The sequence below is a fragment of the Vipera berus genome (assembly GCF_964194415.1).
Source record: "Vipera berus genome assembly, chromosome: 1".
Taxonomy (NCBI): Eukaryota; Metazoa; Chordata; class Lepidosauria; order Squamata; family Viperidae; genus Vipera; species Vipera berus.
The window spans coordinates 116,438,090-116,461,280 of NC_138202.1; the positions used below are offsets into that span (position 1 = coordinate 116,438,090).

General features: G+C 39.4%; 1 protein-coding gene across 1 annotated transcript; it reads right to left on the bottom strand.

Annotated features, from left to right (window-relative positions):
- Nucleotides 1-3,363: 3,363 nt before the first annotated feature.
- Nucleotides 3,364-17,328, bottom strand: LOC308659103 (membrane-spanning 4-domains subfamily A member 12-like). Its single transcript, XM_081312503.1, has 7 exons — nt 17,092-17,328; nt 14,469-14,644; nt 13,348-13,464; nt 12,223-12,279; nt 10,736-10,882; nt 7,053-7,169; nt 3,364-5,941 (listed from the first exon to the last, which is right to left on the bottom strand). The coding sequence occupies exons 2-7, from the start codon at nt 14,640-14,642 to the stop codon at nt 5,933-5,935; spliced, it is 621 nt and encodes a 206-aa protein (XP_081168629.1). The 5' UTR covers nt 14,643-14,644; nt 17,092-17,328; the 3' UTR covers nt 3,364-5,932.
- Between the last annotated feature and the right edge of the window lie 5,863 nt (nt 17,329-23,191).

A 23,191-nucleotide genomic window follows, 5' to 3' on the forward strand; every position in this document is an offset into this window, starting at 1 on the left:
CAGGTTGCCGACCCCTGGTTTAGAAGAATACATATTTTAATGGGCATTTAATATGGTCTTTGTATTTAGTGTATTTTATTTATTGCATTTATATATATATTTATATAACGTATGCAAAACACTATTTTGAATAACATTAATACTATAAATGTCTAAGAAAAGGCAGTTTCTGTAGCTTTGGCCAAGCTACTTTGAACTTAAAAGTTAAAATTTGAACTAATTCAATTCATTATTGAAAGGAGCACTTGGGTATAACATTCCTTATTTGTTTTTAATAGGAAATCTGCCTTTGAATTCATTGAAATTTGCTATTTGTATGAAAAAAGCAAAGATATAAAATTTATTTTGAAAATTTGCCAGATCTGATCAAACTACAAGTAGGATTATCCTGTTTTCTGTATCATACATGAGAAACATGTGAACTTGTGAAAAGAAAATGAATTTGACATCATTTTGATATTCTGTTCTAATATTTCAAACATTCAGTGCTTAAATGTAGCACAGAGAATAATGTGATTCTTTGCAAAGAGTAATAAACTGATAATTGTATACATTTGTATGGATCATGGTCCACATTATGAGATGCATGGATTTGTTATGTTGTTACATATTATGTCTAATTCCCTGGAATAAAGTTATTAAGATAACTAGAAGTATCTTTTAATTTACTTTGGATATTTTAAACCTATCTTTGTTTATATCAATCTAAAGTTGTCTTACATATTAAAAATAGAATATAAAATAATGCAATCAAAATAAAAAAAACTAAATTCCATATCATTACCATTTCCTTGAGAACCTTTAATCATGCTTCTGGTAAAGGGAATCTTCAGAAATGTGTTTTTCATTGATTTAAACAGAACAGAACAGAATAACAGAGTTTATTTATTTATTTTTGGGACTTATATGCCGCCCTATCTCCCGAAGGACTCAGGGCGGCTAACAACAATAAAAAAAAACAGTATAAAAATTAAAAAAGAATTAAATAACAGCCCCAAAATAAATTAACTACACAGTTAAAAATTTAAAAATTAAAACATATTTAAAAACCCATCATCAATCCAGGTCAGCCTGATGGAAAAGTTTTGAGGTCGCGGCGGAAGGACCGGAGGTCCGGGGCCATCCGAAGCTCAAGGGGGAGTTGGTTCCAAAGGGCTGGTGCTCCCACAGAGAAGGCCCTCCCCCTGGGGATCGCCAGAGTTGGAAGGGACCTTGGAGGTCTTCTAGTCCAACCCCGTTTAGCCAGGAAACCCTATACTATTTCAGACAAATGGTTGTCTAATCTCTTCGTAAAAACTTCCAGTGTTGGAGCATTCACAACTTCTGAAGGCAAGTTGTTCCATTGATTACATAGTTCTAACCATCAGGAAATTTCTTCTTAGTTCTAAGTTGCTTCTCTCCTTGATTAGTTTCCATCTATTGCTTCTTGACCTGCCCTCAGGTGCTTTGGAGCTTGACTCCCTCTTCTTTGTGGCAGCCCCTGAGATTTTGGAACACTGCTATCATGTCACCCCTAGTCCTTTTCCCCCCATTAAACTAGACATACCCAATTCCAGCAACTGTTCTTTATATATTTTAGCCTCCAGTTCCCTGATCATCTTTGTTGCTCTTCTCTGCAAGTAATTGGTCAGATTAATTAACAGGAGAGGCAATTGCCTGAATGAGTCACTGAACAGCAAGTTATGATTTGTCAGAAATAAGATTGATTTGGCATGGTTTTTAACAAACCCATGCTGGCTTCTAGTTATTTTGTTTCTAGATGTTTGCAGATCTGTTTTTTTATGAACATTTCTAGTACCTTCCCAGGTATTGGTGTTAGGCTGATTGGTCTATTTTCCATGGTCTGGGTTTTTTTTTTCCTTTTTTGAAGATGGGAAACACACCAGCTCTTTTATACAATTCTCAGGAATTTCCCCGTTGTTCCAGGATTTTTGAAAGATATGGTACAAGGGTTCTTAGATAACAACTGCCAACCCCTTCAGAACTCTGGAATGTAATCTGTCAGGTCTTGGTGATTTATATTCATCAAGATCAAACAGGTGTCCCCATCATTTTCTTGCTTATTTTAATTTTTATTTCTAGTCGGTCTTTTACGGTTATATTTTTGATAGGTTGGGCTATAGTTTCTTTTTATGTGAAGACTGATGTAAGGAATGAGTTAAGCAGCTCTGCTTTCTCTCTACTGCCTGTTACGTCCCTGCCATGTTCTCTCTTTAGTGGACTGTTTACTTTTTTATTATTTATATGTTGAAAGAAACTTTTTTTTATTATCTTTGACTTTTGTTCCAAATCTTTGTTCATTCTGAGCCTTTTGCTTTCCTGACTTCATCTTTGCAGATTTGGGTTATCTGCTGATATTCTGCCTTGGTATGTTAACTTAATGATTGAGTTAACATAAGGTGTCTTCTCTCATCCCATTAAAGCTAATTTAATGGGTACTGATTGCACTCTTGGGGTAGAGAAGCAGCAAATTTCTCCAGCATACTGAATGCTTTCATAAGTTGTTAAAACAGTATACAGAACTTTGGGGTTCCTACAGTCTCAATCATCATACCCAAGAATAGAAGATTTAAAATTGGCCTGTAATTATTATTAAAAAATCTCTCTTTTCCACATATTTTCATATTCTTATATCTACCTCTTTTGAGCAGTTAGGAACATATTCCACATTCAGATGGAGATATTGGTTGCCTGTCTTAATCTTGATGCCTGAACTAGACTGGCCAACTAGGAAAGGCAAGAATTAAACAAATGGATGACTGCCTCATCTCTGTATATACCCTCTCGAGGTCCTCAAAAGCTGCAAGCTATGTGAACCTAACAAGCAGATGTTAACAAGTTACCTGTGATCTACCCCAAACCTGGAATCCAATTTGAGGTAATCCCTGTTGACCTAGCTTGAAAATAAAAGTGAAAATTGCTTACAATTAACCTCTGAAAGTTCTAGCTTTTTCCCCCTTACATCTTGCTGGAGATGCTGTGCAGTGTGGAAAAAAAGCATCAATAGCCTGTTCATCTAGATACCATGGGGGCAAGTAAGCCCTGCATCTACTACCCTGGGTTAGGATTTCAAATGGGCTTAAAATAGGCTCCATTTTCTCTTCAATATGATTCATTACAAGACTCCTTCATTATAAAGGAGGCTTTTATATATCTGCTCTTTTATATTTGAACTATTATGATTAATATAATTGGGATATTATTTTACTTAAAGCTGTCTCTATGAAGAAACAAGAGGATATGGATTGCCTTTCAAGACTTAGGTGTATTCTGTAACACCAGATTTCATCATATTGTGGATCTGCTGGCTATAACAGGAATTATCAGAACATGAGCTTGCATAGAGAAAAAAAAATCCTAAGGAAATGTTTACCTTTTATTAGCACACTTACTCACACTACGGTATTTGGTTATGTAATCTGAATAAAAAAACCCCAAACAAACACTGAATATAATGCAATTATTCAGAAACAGTATATAAAAACATAGGACTGCATAGAGATCGCAATTCAAAAATGCCCAGGAGATTACTTTATACAGCATGTACAGAGCTACCTGCTGGGAATTATCTTAAAGCAAGTGTATCTTTCACTGTTTTCTGCTGCTGCCCTCCATAACTGATATAAACCTGGGAAAAGATTATTTAATTTACAGTATTCCCAGCAAGTGTTACAAGTGCAAGCACACATTCCATAAATCATGTTTTTTTTCCTTTCAGAGCTGGATCTTTGAATAATCTCAATAAGGGATTAGAAAATTGACTTACATTAAGTACAAGAAATATTTCTGATAATTATACAGATGTTAACATACATTCTCCAAAGTACAGTAGTATTAATGCAACTGTTAAGAATAGTTATTTCAATGCAACTATCAATGACATGGTAACATGGCAAGTCATATTTACATAGTTTAGAAAACTAAAGGCACTTGTTTCCATTACAAGGAGCACCCATTACTATGTTAAAAAAAACCAAACAGTAGAAATGGAGGCACTCACAATGTTTACTCAAACACTACATCCCAGTCACTCTGGGACCTGTCTTATTATGAAAAAGGCCTACACAACCCCCCTAAAATTCATGATGATTTTGAGTTGAAGCACAGATTGCTTGGTGAAATGGCTCTTCGTTTCACAGCTTTACAGGAAAAGCTGTAAACGTAATAAGGTCATTTTACCTGTATTAAAATGCTTGCGATAGATCTCACGAGATCTAGGAGGTCAAGGATGCAGTCCAGAGGTGTAAGAGGCAACTCAGTCCAAATATTATGTGTGAGAGAAAGAGGGTAAAAACAGCCATTCCCTAATCATTCACAGAGTATATAGTAGATACAAACAGTAGCGTGCTCAGTCTGGCAAGATTCTGTCTATAGGTATGAAATACTAAAGAACTCAGCTTGGAAGAATCACTGTGTGTCGTTCTTAGTTTTTAGGCCTGGCATTACCTTTGTATATATCAACTGTGAAATTTAAACATGGGCAGGCACAAAAGTTTCTCTAAAACTGATAAATGAAAAAGTAAGCATTTCATATGGAAATAGTTTGTGAAGACAAAACAACTAAGTCTTTGTGAAACAGCAGAAAAAATGATCTGATAAAAATAGACATTATCAGTCTGAGTGGTTATTTTGGATCTGTGGGCCATTTAATGTATTCATTAGGATGAAATACTAAACCTTTGCTACAGATAGTGGGGCAAGAGAAGTGTTTAGGCAATTACTTTTTTGCTGAATGCATAAATTGGCCCATAATCACTTGTTTCTTTTGGCTTTGGAAATAATTCTGTATGACATCACAGTATGGTCAGGGTTTAAGAAATTCAATTCAAGCTCCTCACTGGTTGCTTCAGTGCCATGAATTGAATGATTCCTCCTTTGGCAGGGGTGGTCTTTTTTCCTCAAGGCAACACATCACTGCTAATTAGTTGGTAACATATTTCCCATTCTCTTTTATTATTTTTAATAAACTAAAGTAAAACTAAACCCCAGGGCAACAAAAATAAATTAATTTAGCGGAACAGCTCTCTCTGCTTTCAGTACAAACGCTAACCATTTTTCTGACTCCTAATCAATGCCTTTCATTATAGTATAGTTCAGTGCTGATCGGAAACCTTTATTGACCTTTTGTGTGAAACTAAAAAAAGATGAAATTACGATACATTGTTTTGATGATTACAAAGTAGTTATAAAAATGTAAACAGTGTTGTAACTATAGGGTAAAAGCTTAATGTGCATACATAGCAAATATAGCTGCTGTAAAAAAATCAGAAATTATATTTCTTTTCTGCACTTTTTCCCGTTCTTATTTCTTTTCTTTCTTTTTATTCTAATATTAGTTCTTGATAGTTTCTGTCATCTTAAAATTTTAATAGTTATTTATAAAAAAGAAAAATGTTGAAAAAACTCAGAAAGCCTACTTGGCGAAATCTCTCTCTCATACAAACACACAGATGAAAATATACAAATTTTAGGCGATTCCAAACAAATGACCTCTTATTGCAGGGAGGGGGATCACTTGCAGATTATCTGTCTCTTCTTCATGAAGACCTCGAAAAGTTACAGATGAAAGGGAATGATGGCAGAGCTATGATAGAATCTACACTGAGAACCCCTAGCACACATCAAGATTGGTGTTTGTCAGGATATGCAAGTTGATGAAACTACAGAGGATATTTCATAATGCAGGGAGTGTAACAGGCCTTGTATTTGGGATAGACTTGTGGCTTTCCTATGGTATATAGGAGAAGCTCATCATAAACAAACTTGTTTTCCATTTCTAGGTGGAGACTTTTGGGATTTAGCAAGGGAAGGGAACCTTTACTGAAAAAGTAAAGAGATGGTAGGAAGCTCACACTCATATAGCTATAAGCCAAGGAGGCAGCAAGAGTAAATATTCAGCATTGTGTGACAGGAGAGGAGAAACCACTTGTCTTCATGATGTCTGGAAAACACACACAATAAAGATTAATCTAGCAAATATAAAGGCCTTTAACCACTTAATTGCTCAAGAATAACAAGTTCATTTTTCTGCACAATTCCCAAAATAGTAGAATCAAAATGCCTGGAGAAAACCTGGAAATCTCTAAATAGTAACAGGAGGAGGTTCAGGATTTGAAAGTCCTCAGAGCCTGAAAACCAGTAGGAAGCTCTGGTGCACTTTTTCCAACTAACAAATTTTGTTATGGGCATAAGCTTTCATGAGCTGTGGCTTACTTCATCATGTATATAGAGTGATGTGGATTTAATAATATTTGTTAGATGGGAAAGATACTATCAAACTCTTCTGATTATTTTTTTTGCTACTATGGATTATACAGAATTCCAACAGAATTGGAAGGGACCTTGGAGGTCTTCTACTCCAAAGTCTCTGCTGAAGCAGGAAACCCTATACCATTTCAGTCACATGGCTGTCCAACCTCTTCTTAATAACCTCCAGTGTTGGAGCACCCACAACTTCTGGAGGCAAGCTGTTCCACTGATTAATCATTCTCACTGTCAGGAATTTTTTCCTTAGTATTTACATTGGATCTCTCCATGATAACAAAGTTTATCTAAAGGTAAAGGTAAAGGTTCCCCCGCACATGCGTGCTAGTCGTTTCCGACTCTAGGGGCCGGTGCTCATCTCCGTTTCAAAGCCGAAGAGCCAGCGCTTGTCCGAGGACGTCTCCGTGGTCATGTGGCCGGCATGACTAGACGCCAAAGGCGCACGGAACGCTGTTACCTTCCCAACGTAGCGGTCCCTATTTTTCTACTTGCATTTTTACGTGCTTTTGAACTGCTAGGTGGGCAGAAGCTGGGACGAGTAACAGGCGCTCACTCTGTTACGCGGCACTCGGGATTCGACCCGCCAAACTGCCGACCTTCTGATCGACAAGCTCAGCGTCCTAACCCACTGAGCCACCGCGTCCCTTAAAGTTTATCTAGCTCCTTGATTAACATGGCTCTCCTTTATATACTGTAGCCCTCAAAGCTCCTGGTTTAAGACTACATTTGCTACATCAGTAACCCAGACAAAAGTAAGATAGACAAGCTAGTTGGGTTTTTATCCTCACCATTGGTTGATAGCTCTGTTGCTTTTGAGTCTTGAGCCTAATTGCAGCCGTGACAGCTAAGGATACTTCAAGAAGCACAAAAATGATGAACACGGAGTTCAGGCCAAACGATAAAATCTGTGGGGAAAACCACATACAATTGTGATGATCGTCACCACTCCACCTGACTGTAAATTCCTCTGTTATATAAACCATAGAATTGAAAACATTATCATTATAGTTGTTTGGGACTACAAGAAATCATATATCAGTGAAGTGAAGAGCAGTTAACTAACTTAGAACCCAAATATTACTCAATTATTTAATTTTTTTTAAATTTAGTTACACTTAATATAATCTTAGTTTTAACTTAGTATATGTTGATAACTTGGTGCTTATTTGCTCTTTTTTGTACCACCTCACTCAGGAGTACGGCCTGTGCTTCTCTGAAATAAAAAGTGGGGTACAGGTGAAGGCTACAGGAGTCACCTACTGTGGTCCTCAGTTAGGAAGCACGAGGAGATGGGCTTCTGCTTGCCTCAGCTTCATCCTTAGCACTCAAGACAAGATCTTTTTCAGACTAGGGCAGCACCTAGGGCACCACCTTCCTTGAATAGCCAAGGTGGGCATGTGTTGTGATTCAGGGTCAGCCTGTGGGTTCGGCAGTTGGGTCGGACGACTCAGAGGAGGAGGGGGGTGTTGAAGAGCTTGCTGAGGGGGTTGAAGATCTTGCTGATGAGAGCCCTCAGCCAGGCCCCTCCCACCTGGTCACGACGGAGACCCAGCTGTGTGAGCCTGACAGCGTGGATGAAGATGACCCACAGCTGGCCCTGTTCAAGGATGCCCGACGCAGGAGGCCGTCAATCAGGAGTAAACAGAGGAAGGCAATGGGGCACCTCGGAAGGAGGCAGAGAGAAGCCACGCCCTGAACTGTATAAAAGGGGAATGCGTGGGAGGGCTGGTTTGCTGAAGGCAACCGCTTGATTAGTTCCTGTTTCATAGCTCTTGTTTCATGGTTGGTGTCTTGTTTTGCTCTGTTTTATGTTAATAAATTTGGCAGGCTTAATTCCAGCCTCTTGCCGTTTGTAAAGGGGTTGTCCCTGCCTTTTCTGCAGGGCCAGTAGCAGGCTGGTACAGAACAGCATGGAATGAAATGGCTTCATTCACCCAGGTCTTATCCTTCCCTTACGAAGAAAGGCAGGGGTCCTTCTTTTTCTCCACAGTGGCCTAGTGACCGCAATAGGCTCCTTTGCTTTCCCAGGGATTTTAGTTTCTTTTTATTTTACTTCTTCCTTGTATTTCTAGCTTTCCCATTTTATTCTGGCTACAAAACTATGGAGCAAATTATGATGATGAAGACTGAAGAAACAGTAAACAGTCAGGATGCACCTCCCTCCCTTCAAAGAGATCTTTTCTTTAAGCTAGCAACTGAACAGTGCAGGCAGCACTGTTGCACAGATCTTCAATATAATTATTCTTCCAGACTGATCTGACAGCAAAACAGTGCTTCCTTATAATAGTTTCTGTGTTGTTATACTATAATATGATAAGAAAATTGACACATTAATTCCGTTTTTAATCACCCTGCTAGACATAATCCAGGTGACAAGCTGCTCTTTCTGCTTGTCAGAGACCTCACTGCCATCTGAAGTAGACCTGACCTTAATAGCCAGCAGGAGTCAGCACCTCTTCCATTAATCTCTGTCCCATTTGACAGCCTCAAATATATTCTTCAACCAGCTTAATTATTGCCTACCATTCAAAATAACATCATTGTAACAGAACTATTGCTACAAACATAGATGGGCTTCCCACCAACATAGATACGTTTTTAAAAATGTGTGTTGACATAGCTGCTCAAGTTAATTTAAGGAGCTGTAAAGTGGCTTCTTCAGATACCCTTAGTATTTTACTTGAATTTAACATTGCAGTTGTTTCCTTCCAATTGTTTCCACCAAAATGAGGAATTATTTGGCTTCCCTTCAATTTTATCTACAGTGGATTTTTTGAGAACCCAAAATATAATGTAGCCAGTCAAATTCTAATGCTGCAGATATCAGTAAAGAAAACCCAGAGATGTTGTATATCACTAGATCCTTGCTTTTCCTAGCCCCTAGAAGTTCTCATAATCCTAAACCAGATGTTTATCATGTTTGAAAATAACAGATACGAAGATGGACTGACTTTCTTGGTAGGACAATTGCCATGACTGACTTTTATGTCCTCTGAAGTGAGAGACACAGGCCTGTGATGTTGATCTGAATACGCACTGGTATGTATGAGATAAGGTTTCTAGCAACAAACAAGCTTTATTTTATGCATACATACATAAAAAATCCTGTATGCTTTCAGTGATTCTAAAAAAGGGAAACATAAGTGAAGCAATCCTAAACCTTTTCTTACAGAAAATATTCAAGCATCTGGTTCCTTTAGAGATTAATTACAATGACTTCAAGTTTTCCTATTTATGGGCCCACTATAAATACACAAGTATTTCATTTTTTCAAATTACAAAAATATTGATATTATTGCAGATGTTATGGGCAATGGGTACATGAACTAGAGAGCATTTTGTAATTCTAGTGTAATTTTTTTGTTGTGTTAAAATACATGCATACTTATACTCAAAAATTACAGCTGCATTCAGGGAGATGTCACAGGGAAGTGTTGAAAAGAAATAAATGCTAAGATGGGAAGGCTGAATAGGTCAAAATTCAAGACATTATTTCATGAGTTTCTCAATCAATATAGAAAGAATACAGTAATTGGATTTATTTTAATCTCATTTATATCCCGCCCTTCTCCGAAGACTCAGGGCAGCTTACAATTTAAGCACAAACCAATGTGCTTAGCAATAGCCTTCATTCTATGTATATGCCTGCTTATTAGGGCTTTCCCCCCCCCCAAGCGGCATTATTACAAAGTCAGCTTATTGCCCCCAACAATCTGGGTCCTCATTTTACCTACCTCGGAAGGATGGAAGGCTGAGTCAACCTTGAGCCTGGTGGGATGTGAACCTGCACTAATTGCAGGTATTAATTAGCACTGGCCACACTGGTCATTTAAAAGGGCCAATGAGGTTTTTTTCCTGGTTCTAAGAACCATCGCCATGGCTAGATTTATGCCAGGCAGAAAACTATAAAATCTATTACCAAGCAATGGCCACACTAGTCAGTTAAAAGGGCCAATGAGGTTTTATTTTTGGTTCTAAGAACCATCGCCAGGGCAAAATTTACGCCAGACAGAAAGCTATAAAATCTATAATCCATCAACAGCCATGCCTAGGATTAAAAAGGGCCACACTCAGAAATAATGTTTAATTTTGACTTAGCATCCTGTGTGAACTCAACCACTGTGAATTGTTAACACTAATTTGTGTCTTAGAATGTTGTGTGTATTTATTTGCAGTTTACTTATCAAATCATGGTAAATCATTAAGGAAATCATGGCTTAATGTAATATGTTAACTCAGTCAATGTGTTCATTTCCAGTTAAAAATACCTGTGTAGCACAATTTAATTATAGTTCTGTAAGTGACACAAAAAAGTACAAAACGAAACAAAATAAATCCCATAATGGAGAACAGGGCTCATATCTATACCAAATTTAGACAAGTTGAAGACTCTTTTAAGGTCTGAATCTTACTATGTCAGAATCATTTCAGTTGCAGCTATGTACACATGAAGGGAGGCCAGAAATTTTACCTGATGATAATTTCCGCAGTAGTAACTGGGGTTCAAGTCACACGGGTTTCCTTCTTTAACAGTTTGTGCAATCTCAGTACCATGTAGGACTATTGCAACCAATCCAGCTGCACAAAATATCAAGTTGGCAAAGAAAGCAGATTTCACCTACATCAATATATTAGATAAATGTTAGTTGTTATACATCTTGTGTAACTCTTAGAAGCACCTGTCTATATAGTACTAAAATTCTTGTTGTCATGGCCTTTAACCAGGCAAAATGGTGCATCATAGGGCAACAATTTTTGAATGGGCCAACTTACAGAATGAATCCAAAATATAGGAGTCATGACTCCCAAATGAAATTTGAGAATGTTGTGGCTGCTTCAGTACTACTGGCTGCTGCTGTACTGATGGGCTGCTGCTCCAGTCACATGATCTTCATTTTCAACATTCTATGACAGTTTCCCAGCCAGACTTGCAATCCTTTGCTCCCTTCCCCTCCCCTGGCAACAGCCATTTACCTGTCTGCTGGTATGGGAAAGGGGAAGGAACAAGGAGGAAGGACCCCCCCACACACACACCTTTCCCAGCCCACCCAGTTGCATTTCTCCTGACCTGAGCTGCCCCAAAATCTTCCATAGCCCACACCACCCCTTTCCCTCCCATACCTGGTATCTGGCTATTTTTCTCCTGCGTATTGCCTCTCCTTGCCTCTTAAAAGCTAAAATAATGAAATGATAGCATGTCAGTAATTCTGCAACCTGGTTTCTACTAATAGGAAGAAATTATACCATTCATAAGCTCATTGGAGCAATCATAATTTAATCCCTATCCCAGAGACCTGGATCAACCCAAACAGCAGCTGGTTAGTGGGCTGCAAGGATGGATGGGAGCAGCATGGTGAAGTAGTGAAACCAGCTCTCTCTCTCTCTCTACTATTTCACAGCCCCATTCTTCTCAGTGCTTCTTAGCAATCAAAAAGGATGCCAATGATCAGCGGATATCAACTGACAGACTCCTTTTGAATGCATCCATGCGAAGCATTTGTGACCAAGTTTTAAAAGCTGGCTAACCATTTGTCAAAAATTTCCTCCTCCTCCTCCTCAGCGTCATCCCGCCTTCAAGAGAGTGATTTGGTGAGAGCAAACTCCACCAATTTGTCGTAGGTGAAGAGAGCACAATTTGCTAGTTTTTTTATCTCTACAGTATGGGGACAGCAAATTTTATACCAGCATAATTTTCTGCCAGTTGCAAGAGTTGATGGGAAATGCTTTAATTTGGCCATGAGAAATGGCTCTGCACCTGCCTATAAACTCCAAATTACACTACCTACCGCTTCTTTATTATCTATTGTGAGCACTTTTGTCTTGCTTCCACGTTGTAAACCTCCTTCTCTTTTTTCTATACATTAGTATAATTCAACTAGTTTTTGTTCAAGTACTGAAATTTACCTTCTGAGCGAGGAAAAACAAAGCCAGACTGATAAATCTGGGGAATATACTTACTAGTTGATCAGATTGTCTTTTCTCAACTTCTATCAACAAAGACCCGGTGATCAAGAGCTACAGAAGCAAAGGAAAACAAATAGCAGGTTTGAGGGCGAGCCTATTTTACATTGTAGAACCAGTGCTCATAAGTGTTGTGATTCAGGGTCAGCCTGTGGGTTCGGCAGTTGGGTCGGACAACTCAGAGGAGGAGGAGGGGGGTGTTGAAGAGCTTGCTGATGATGGCCTTGAGGCTCCGCAGAGCCCTCAGCTGGGCCCCTCCCACTTGGTCACGGCGGAGACACAGCTGTGTGAGCCTGACAGCGTGGATGAAGATGACCCACAGCTGGCCGTTCAAGGACGCCCGACGCAGGAGGCAGTCAATCAGGAGTAAACAGAGGAAGGCAATGGGGCACCTCGGAAGGAGGCAGAGAGAGGCCATGCCCTGAACTGTATTTAAGGGGAATGTGTGGGAGGGCTGGTTTGCTGAAGGCAACCGCTTGGATAGTTCCTGTTTCATAGCTCCTGTTTCATGGTTGGTGTCTTGTCTTGCTCTGTTTTATGTTAATAAATTTGGCAGGCTTTATTCTAGCCTCTTGCCGTTTGTAAAGGGGTTGTCCCTGCCTTTTCTGCAGGGCCGGTAGCAGGCTGGTACAGAACAATAGAATCAAACTAAACATTTATTAATGAAATTTACATCCCACTTCCTTATTCAAGCACTAAGTGTTGAAGGCAACTGAAAGATGAGAAAAAGCCTGTTCCAGTTTCCCTTAAGAGTAGGTTAAGGCATGCCGGTTGAATTTGCTCAAAAACCTAATAGGCTCAGAAAGTTAAAAAGTCCTCTGTGTGAAAGAAAGTATCCCTGCCTTAACCTGATGTCTTTGGCTTGCATTGGATTTTAACTTCACTATTTTCTAACCAACACTGATATTATGAGAACTGAATTCAAAGATATCTGCAAAGCACCAAGCTGGGGGTGGGGGGGGAAAAGGTGTCAGGAAAAGTTTGTGCTGAACAAACATACTGTCTATTTGGGGGTGGGGGTGGTTGCTAGATCTCTCCCTGATTCTGAAACTATACAGAACCCTACAGAAGCTTCTGTCGACTGAATATAGAATATATGTGCCTCTCAAAAAGTTTGCTTACCAGGATCCCAATCCAGAAGTAAATGCCACTTAGCACAGTGATGCTGAAGCTTTTTTGAGCAGCTGTCAGGGCAATGCCAAAGCTCACGTGGGTAACCCCAAAAGCAATCTGCATGATCTGAAGGAAAAAAGAAAGAGGGTATAAGTGATATATTTAGATATCTAAAGCATTAACATTTAACAGACCCAAGGTGTATTTTGTACTGTGCGATCCCGAATAGGTCAAAGGTTTTAATGAGAAATATCCTACAAAATCGAGTTTTTCCTCTATTAGAAAGAGTATTTTGGATAAGACAGCAATATTAAAGGGGAGTGGGGGGAGACGAAAATCAACTCAGAATCATAAATAAAATCACTACCATCGTTTCAACTAATCGGTGAATGATTAACTCCTTAAATATGTTCTTGGGATTTCAGCACAGATTCAAGATGATTTGCAGGGGTGTAGCTGGAGAGAGGCTATCCAGTGACCTCCTCCTCCTTTGGCTTTCCTTTTCTTTTTAAAATACAATCCTCACTTTAAAAAAACGAAATATAGAGTGGACTTTGAGCATTGGTTAAGGAAATATCAAGCCATTAAGAGAGGTCTTGCAATAATAAATTTTTTAGGGATGCCATACTAAAAATTAGGAGTTTGTCTTCAAGGCTATCCAAAACCAAAAAATTTTCTAGGTTTGCGAGGAATCCAAGGTTATTCCTCTATACTGTATCTGGTTACCAACAATCCCAATAGAAGTAATACAGTAGCAAAACTATCTGCTAAAAGCATATTAACACAAAAATAGCTGTAATGTCTTTGGAGTACAACCTTCTTATTTAGGGATTAGGCAAAAAATGTAGATGGTAACAGTCCAGGTAATAAGTTCTACTATGATAGAACTTGGGAACGGAGAGAGGAAGGATTAAACCATGCTGTCCCTCTACGTAAGGAACTAAAATTTAGTGTACCTTTCAGACACTAGCATAATTATTTAAAAATGAAGAGAGTCTGTGATTCTTCTTATAATTCCGTTTGTTAAAAAGTCTTACTTAAGCTGCGTTGAGGATCTGAGTTGTCTCACAGAGAAATGTGGAGGCCTTCACAGAATTTGGGCTTAGTTGGACAAATCTAGAGGGCCTTACCCCAATCACATTGAGCAGAGTATTCTTGATCTTTTTCTTATGGGTTAGTGCAAGCTGAGATACCGCGGAAGTAGTGTCAACCACTCTGACTGCAGCTGTTGGCGCAGAGCCTGTCTGTGGGACTGTTTGAGTGACGATCCTCACATTTCCATGCTCTGTCACAGTGCTGGCCATTTCTGAAGAAAACAAAATGCATATTTACCAAGAGCCAAAATGAATGTGTTGCAGTTGACAAAAATCCTGGTGAACCCCTATTTAAAATGAATCTGACCAATTCAAAAAATAGTGGAATTGTTTTCTCATTATATTTGATACATCATACCGCTTTCTAGCCTGGTGCCTTAACCACTAGAACAAACTGGCTCAGATTCCAATCAATTAGTATTCCAGGGAATTTTTCACAAATACCGTTACCAAGCCTAATATCCCCCCATCCTACCTCTGTTGGCTTGATTTTTATTTCCGAGAATTTTACACTCATTAAATACAATGTTGTTATTTTTAGCCCATTTATCTAACCTTACCCAGATCATTTTCAGTTTTTCTTAGATGGGGTATATTAATTTTTGTATCATTTACAAATTTGGTATGCATTTCTGCTACCTATTTACCAATGTCATTAACAGAGTGAAGAAGAGTGGTAGGTCCAGGACTGAACTGGCATCCAACTTAAGCCACTTCAGTTTTGCCACCAAGGGTCTACCTAAACAAGAAGCACAAACTTCATTAAACCATAGTAGCAAGTTCCAAATCTGATCACAAGTTGATTAGTTTTAGGAATGATTGGCACTTCCAATCAAAGGTTATATTGTACAATTTCTTACTGCATTCATAGGAAACCAAAGGGTTTCCATATTTCATTATTTTCCATGTGTAACTCATCCACCTCGTTCATATAACCATGTGTATCGCTTAACAACCATGGCAAAAAAGGTTGTAAAACAGGATGTGACTTACTTTATGACATCATTTAGCAACAGAAGTTCTCATTTTCACTGTGGTCATATGTCAAGATCTACCTGTATTGAATAAGGGGCAATTTGGTGGGCTCAGACAGCAAGTTAAGTTCAAGCTAAATGATTCGCATTTTGGCTTAATGAAATGTAAGAATCCAGCCTGTATTTATGGTGTTTCCAGTCAATTATTGTGTAATTTTTACTGCATTCATAGTAATCCAGAAGGTTTCCATATTTCATCATTTTTCATGTGTAACTGATCTACCTTATTCATGTCATTGTTCAGAAGCCCTCCATCTGGAAGTTTTTTAGCAGTTAAGAGAACTACAGTGTATTTCCTGGCCCTCTTATTGATGATAAAGCAAAACAAATTTTTAGAAAGAACATTTTCTATTTCTTCCTCTTTAGGAATTGATTTCACCATCTCCACAGACATTTCATGTTTCATTTTTGGCATTAAGGAAAAACACTCCAGTCAACCTGTTCATCATGAATGAGTTGCTTAATTCATGATCAAAGGCCTGGAGACTAAGACATATGAAGAACGACTGCGGGATTTGGGTTTGGCTAGTCTAGGAAAAGATGAAATAGAGGTGACATGATAGCGGTATTCCAGTATTTGAGAAGCTGCCACAAAGAAGAGAGGGTCAAATTATTCTCCAAGGCACGAGAGGGCAGGACAAGAAACAATGGTTGGAAACTGATCAAAGAGAGAAGCAACCTGGAATTAAGGAGAAACTTCCTAATAGTGAGGACAATTAACCAGTGGAACAACTTGCCTTCAAAAATTGTGGCTGTTCCATCACTGGAGGTTTTTGAGAAGAGACTAGACAGTCACTTATCTAAAATTATATAGATTCTTCTGCTTGAGCAGGGGGCTGGACTATAAGACTACCAAGGTCCCTTCCAGCTCTAGTCTAGCCTAGTCTTAATCTAGTCTAGTCTAGTCCAACTGAAAGGAAATGAAAATGGCAGCATATAACTGGAAATGTGGCAGAACCGTAGGGTCGACCTGGAAGAGATGAGATTAACACAAAGAGCAACTACATTAACAGACTTTTCAAAGCAAATAGCAAGGCCCAATCCAGAAGGTTAGCCTGTATGGGGATAGAGGACCACACCAATGCTCCAAAGTGGAGTCGATCTGTACACCCGCTATTTACTTTTTAAAAGCCAAACACATCTGCGGATGGGATCTCCTCTACCTTGGCTCTGCTCTCCCAAAGCACAACTACTGAGGCCAGATTTTTAATAATCAAATTTACGAACAACCCTGCTGCAAAAGTCCACCTTTGAGGACAAATTTTTCAAATTAATGAAATTCCAGTCTGGATACTTGTGTGCAGAACGCGGAACCCTTTCCTGTCCAACTTCGATCCCAATACCACGAGGTGGAGTGGGCTGGGGCTCTGCACTTGGCTGTCTCCTCTGAAGAAGAGGACAACTGAAATCCGTACTCTTTCTCCACTTACACTGCTGCTAATAAAAACCTAACCAAGAAAGATCATAATTGAATGTTAGGTCCGTGCTCTGACTTTTGGCTTCGCCCGCAGAAAGCAACGCGGCTCTCTGATCCTCCGCGTCGTTCCTTGTTTTCACCACGAGCCGCTCCTTCCGCCCACCGAAAAACGTAACGCCGGGTTAGAAGTAGCCGGGGAGACGCTCACCCGCCAGAGTCGCTTCTTCCCTTCTCGAGGCTTGCAGTTCTTGGTCGGCAGTTGCCGCAGGCAGAAAACTCTTTCGTTCCCCGCCTCAGCTTCCCACTCCCGAGGCCAGGCAGCTGCGGGCTGTAACCCTCGATGACAGTTTCGCTCGCATCGCTTTTCCGGGAAAGGAAACGGAACGGAGGCCAGCAGGGGCGGCGAAACGCCGAATCTCGGGTTTGCGCGCGCGCATTGACGCCAGAAGGCTGCTACTTTCTTTTTTTTTGGGGGGGGGGTGTGGGTGCGGGGGGTGGGCATTTCTCGGAATGGTTACTTATGTAGCGTTGCCAAAGATTGTGACATAGAGGAGGAGGAGGAGGAGGAGAATGCGAACGTCAGCTGCTCCGTTCGAGAAATGACTTTATTCCTAATAAACGTTTATGTGATACTTTATGAAAATGTTGATTTAAAAACTTTGTGTATGTATTTCTGTATGTACACTGCCCAGAGCGATTAAGAATTAGGAAATTGGGAAAGAGTTACGTGCATACGTGCATGCATGCATGCATACAAGTAACTCTTTCCCAATTTCCTAATTCTTAACCGCTCTGGGCAGTGTACAATATAATTAATATCCCAGAGATGCTGTTTTAGGAGGCGACTGGACTTCCTGGTTTTTCTTTGAAGACGTTTCACTTCTCATCCAAGAAGCTTCTTCAGCTCTGACTGGATGGTGGGGAGTGGAAAGATCACCACCATCCCGTCACAGCTGAAGGACCTTCTTGGATGAGAAAAACAAGAAAGTCCAGCTGCCTCCTGAAAAAACACCTTTGGGACAACCAGGGCCTTGAGGACTGAGAATCTTCATAGACAATATAATTAATAAAATCAACATTAAACTCTGACTTAATTTAAGAATTAAAAGTTTTAAACTTACAAAAATAACATTACATTTCAAAAGGTGAGGAATTCCAAGATGGAGGATTAGCAGTTGTTAATGGGGGGGGGGGAGGAGTTGTCAGCCAGCTCCATGGTTGTGTGGGCTTCTGTATCCCTCAAGCAGGCCCCTCCAGCCAAGTTTTGACCCCTTTGCGGAAGGCCAAGAGATGTCTCTAGACTAGACAGCTCCCCATCAGCCCTCCAAATGGTTGAATATTATCATGCTGAGCAATGGGATAGCTGTAGGGCGGAGAGAGGAAGACTTGCCCAAAGATTTCCCAACAAGCTGCATTGCTAAGCCAAGTTCTGCCTTCTAGCTCAAAAACATTTCTTCACTTTGTAAACTATCACAATAATGTAAGTCAGTGTTTCTCAATCTTGGCAGCTTTTAGAACGCATTTGAAAACTGCCAAAGTTGAAAAATGCTAATCTAAGCAATTCTAGGCTGCATACAATATGTTAAAACAATGAAATAAGTAGAAAACAATGACAAGCATCAACAACCGCCAATATCTGTTTATCAGGGAAGGAAACAACAAGCACCAAGGAATAAAATCCAAAATCACTATAGAGAAAGGACTGTTGAAAAAAATCCAGATTTTAAACGCTTGTCTAAACAAAAAAAGGGCCGAAGCTGTAATGTACTAGCCTTTTATATGCTGTAAGTGTTTGCTTGTACTGCACTGTTTGCTAATTGCTTAATACACATGTATGTTTTGTAATGGTTGCTGGGCCAGCCTAGACTGGCTGTCTCCAGCTGGTTAAGAAGGTTTTTGGCGGGAAACTGTTACTTTAAACCTATTGGTCACTGCCTACCGGCCAACCGTATAAATAGCTGTGCAGCAGCTCCTAGTTGCTTCTGTTATGTTCTGACCTTCAATAAAGCCTGTTGCTGTTTGAACCTCCCGTCTCGCTCAATGTCTGCAAAGAACTGACTACACAACAGAAGCTATTTAGATTTTGGAGAAGATTCAGTCACATAGACTAGTAGTGGAGGGGCCCACATACAAAGAGCCAATTTCCAAGGTCCACAAGATGACATGTTGTGAGGGTATGTGGAAATGGAAGATGGCAAAAGAGATGTTGTGTTGGGAAACAGCCCAAGTTCTCAGGCTGTAAAGGAGAGGGTGGGAGATTGTACTTTTAGACTTGCAAGATTCTGTTTATGTAGCTTTACAATAAATTAGAAGGAGATCATCCTATCAAATTTCCTGTCTGATCTACTTAGGGAAGCTGATGCATATTAACCATAACACCTGCAGGAAGTCTGATGTCTAGATCTAATCAGATATTAAGTATCATTGAACAAGGCAGTCCTGCAGAGAACTAGGCCTTGAGCTTTGAAAGGCCTTAAACATTAATAATGCAGTTATTCTGTACATACATTTACATACATATTAAAAATACATATTTTTAATATGTATGTAAAATACATACATATTAAAAGATTCATAGTCCCATCCTAGATGTTAGCCTTCTGCAATTTGACATTCTCCAAATGTGGCACTTCCCAGCCAAAATGGTGAAAATGTTTATTATCTGGCAACTTGAGCTACTGAGGTCTGAAAAGATCTGGAGAATGTTCTGCTAAAGAAATATGGAATAGGCATTTATTGAGAAGTAAATCCTGTTTGTTTGTTTGCTTGTATTCTACCTTTATATTTACAAATAACTCAAAGTGGCAAATATATCCAACATAACCTTCCTTCTCCTATTTTCCCCACAACAACAACCCTGTGAGATGAGTTGAGCTGAGAGACAATGACTGGCCCAAAATCACCCAGCTGGTTTTCATGGCTAAGGAAGGACTAGAACTCCCACTCTCCCACTTTCTAGCCTGGTGCCTTAATCACAAGATTGAACTGGCTCCCTAGTTGCTCAGAGAGTGCTTTCTAATAATTGTTTAGGAAAATTCCAGATACATCCTTCATTGCTCTGTTATGTAATTTTATGTGGAACTCAGATATTGCTCTCCTCCAGTGCTACAGTAAATATTGCATAAATATAATTTATGTTAGTCTAATATCCTTCCTTTCCTCTAACAGCCTAAGAGGCATTCAGTGTTGCTGAAAGACAGTCCCTGTGAGGGACATTGGGTTAAAAAAACAGTGAATGAACCAAAGCTCCTAATCACCGAAGGATAGTTTGCCCCACTGCAGGGAATCTTAATAACACCATCAAAGTATTGCAAGATATTACAATATAGCAACAGTAGATTGTATTGTAATACAATCCATGTAAGAGAATGTGTCATGGTTCCAACAGATGAAACTCTTCAAAAGAACTTCGAGGCATTGTTTACCTTAAAGAATCTTTTATTCGAGTAGCATAATATCTGCACTTACATAATCAAAGCCAAAAGCTGAATTCCCCTCCCCTGGGCACATAGTATCAAAGCGCAATTCCCTCCTCCAATTTACAGTCATAAATCACATACCCCAAATAACTTGAAGCATGGGCTTTCTGTCCAGCTCTCCAGCCGGCCAATTCTTTATCATCTCTGATTTCAACAACCTTGATTCTCACGCTAGGCTCAGTGTTGTTATGTCTAGCTGGACTCTCATTCACATCCCCCCTCCCCAGCATCATCAAACTCTAAAAGCGAAAGGAAGAAAATGGCTACATTTTCATCTGTTGTCAATGCAAAAACATCCATGCTAGCAGCGTTGACAGAATGTCTCAGTACACGTAAGAGCCCAGACTATGAAATGCATTTTCTTGGGCATTGCACCAGGAAGAAAATCAAGACTTTCCACTTCAGCTAAATCTTCTAAGTGGGTAGAATGATATTTTCAGCTGTTGTTTTTGTGACTTTTAATTAATTTACATTTTATTTGGGGGTAGCATTAATTATATTTATTTTAAAGAAGTTATATGGCTGCCCAACTTTGAGCAGCTTGTAACAAACCAAAGAAAACTAACCAACCCAATTTCAATTAAAATATAATCGTGACAAATAGAAAAAAAGAACAAGGTTGGGGGACAGAAAACTACTTGGAGGCAGAGCCTATGTCTTCCAAAATGTGGTCCTTGATGCATTGGATTGTTCTTTCATGCTGCATGTTTCCCATTTAAAGAAGCAATCAGTGGTAATGAGATTTGGGAAACTTGGATCCAATATTCTTGGGTGAAAAGACCTGCCGAGTTTCTCACTGCTGGTTGGTTAGGCTGGGAGTAAAGGGAGGTCAGTCCCAAAGGAGTCTACTCTAGAGAGCTTCAAGCTTCTTCTTCCAACAGCAGAGATCTGTGAGAACAGGAAGAGGAGATTAAGTGGTTGCACAAACAATGAATGTACATGAGAAAAGGGAAGGGAAAAGATCAGCAAGTATCTTCCTCTTTCTGAAAAGGATCCAAGCAAATTAACCAGTTGAAGCCACTGTCCAATTTACCCTCTTGTGAAGATCTTCAGGAAGACTTCTCCCTACATGACAGATTTCTTTTCTCATCATACTGGGATGTTGTGTGTGGATTAGATCCTACCAGGAGGTATTAGAAAAAAATCACATTAAAACGAAAAACAATAAAGCTGGTCAAATGTGCAGAGGCAAAGGGGGAGCACTGCTAAAATCTTTGTTTGGCTTCCCCCTTTACCTGTGCAAAGCAGCTGGTGCCTTCCCAGGCAAGCAGGAAATGACTTTTGCCAACATTCTCACTTTGCCTGTGCAAGGCCCAGTGAGCATGAGCAGAGCCACCAACTTGGGGAACCCTGTGACAGATGCTTAAAAAGTCAATGATGAAAAAGTAACTAGCCTATTTATTTCTTTCCTAACTCTATAACCAATGCATCAGTTTTTTGCAAGGTTTGTCAGTTATTTTATTTTTCTCTCTCCCCTCCCCACTCCCCACCATGACTTTCTCTTCTCTTAATTTCCTAGAAACTGAGAACTATGACTCAGACCGGGCTCCAGAGGACTCTACTGGTGCCTAAGCAGAAAGTTCATATGAGTTCATATTCTTTTACTCTTGTGTTGTCACAGGCCATCTTCACAAGTGGTGGCACATCACAAAAGTAATGGTTGATGATATTACTACCATGGAAGCATAGGTGGAACATGTTACTGGTGTGTGCAATGGAACAGGACACAGAGTTTCTTGAGCATGGCAGTGTTGTGAAGGAGTGGATTGCAAATGGCCACAAAGTGGTCATAGATCATGAAGGCCAGTAGGAAGCATTCACTCTAGCCCATTCCAGCAGCAAAGAAAAGCTGGGCTACACAACCAGTGAGGGACATATGGTTGTGCTTGGATACACAGTCATATAAAATCTGAGGAGTGTAGACCAAAGAATTCCAGACATTCAGGAAGGAAAGGCTACCCACAAAGAAGTACATGGGTGTGTGCAAATGGGAATCTCAGGGCCATAGTGTCCAGGTTACCAATAAGTGTTAGGAAGTAGATAACCAAGAACACCACAAAGAAGGTTATGCATAGAAATGGTTGTAAATCCAACTAAGACAAAATCAGTAACCAGTGTCCAATTGTCTTCACCTTCCACTATTTCCATAAACTTGATCTGTAAGTAAGAATGTTGCAATTTTGGGGTCTGTTATGATTCTGAAAGAAGTTTTGAAAACACTATGTCATATTTGATACGCTAATTTTGCCCCAAACTGATTTTGGTTCTGGTTTTTGAACATTCTGTGAAATTTCTGGAATGTCTGTTTTACATAAAAATAATAACATTAGGTCTTCCTTGCATAGGTCCTCAGGAATCTATGTGTTTTGAAACCCTTTCTGAAAGTAGATTTCAGCATATAAAGATCAATCAAGCAAACATACATTGTTGAGGGTCAGGTGGCACAAACGTTTAATAAATAATAATTTTGTCAAGCAGGAGAGAGTCTTCCACAGTGATTTGTTAATACCCTTTTTACTTGTCATTGCTATGATCCCACTTCCAATGTTTTGAAGAAAACAAATCTCTGCTAAATAGCAAAATTGCTAATAAAGCATCACACTTGCTTTTTAGGGATGATCTGAATCTTTATGGAAAACCAAAAATCAAAACCCAGTCATTGACAAACATTATTAAGAATTTTTAGCACAGATATAGCAATGGAATTTGGCCTAAAGAAATATGCTACAGTAGCAATAAACATTTAAATTTCAAAAAAGGACTGTGAAAAGCTTTCCCTATCCCTTTCTCAAAGCTACACTTGGTCATTGTCTTGTCTCTCACATCCCA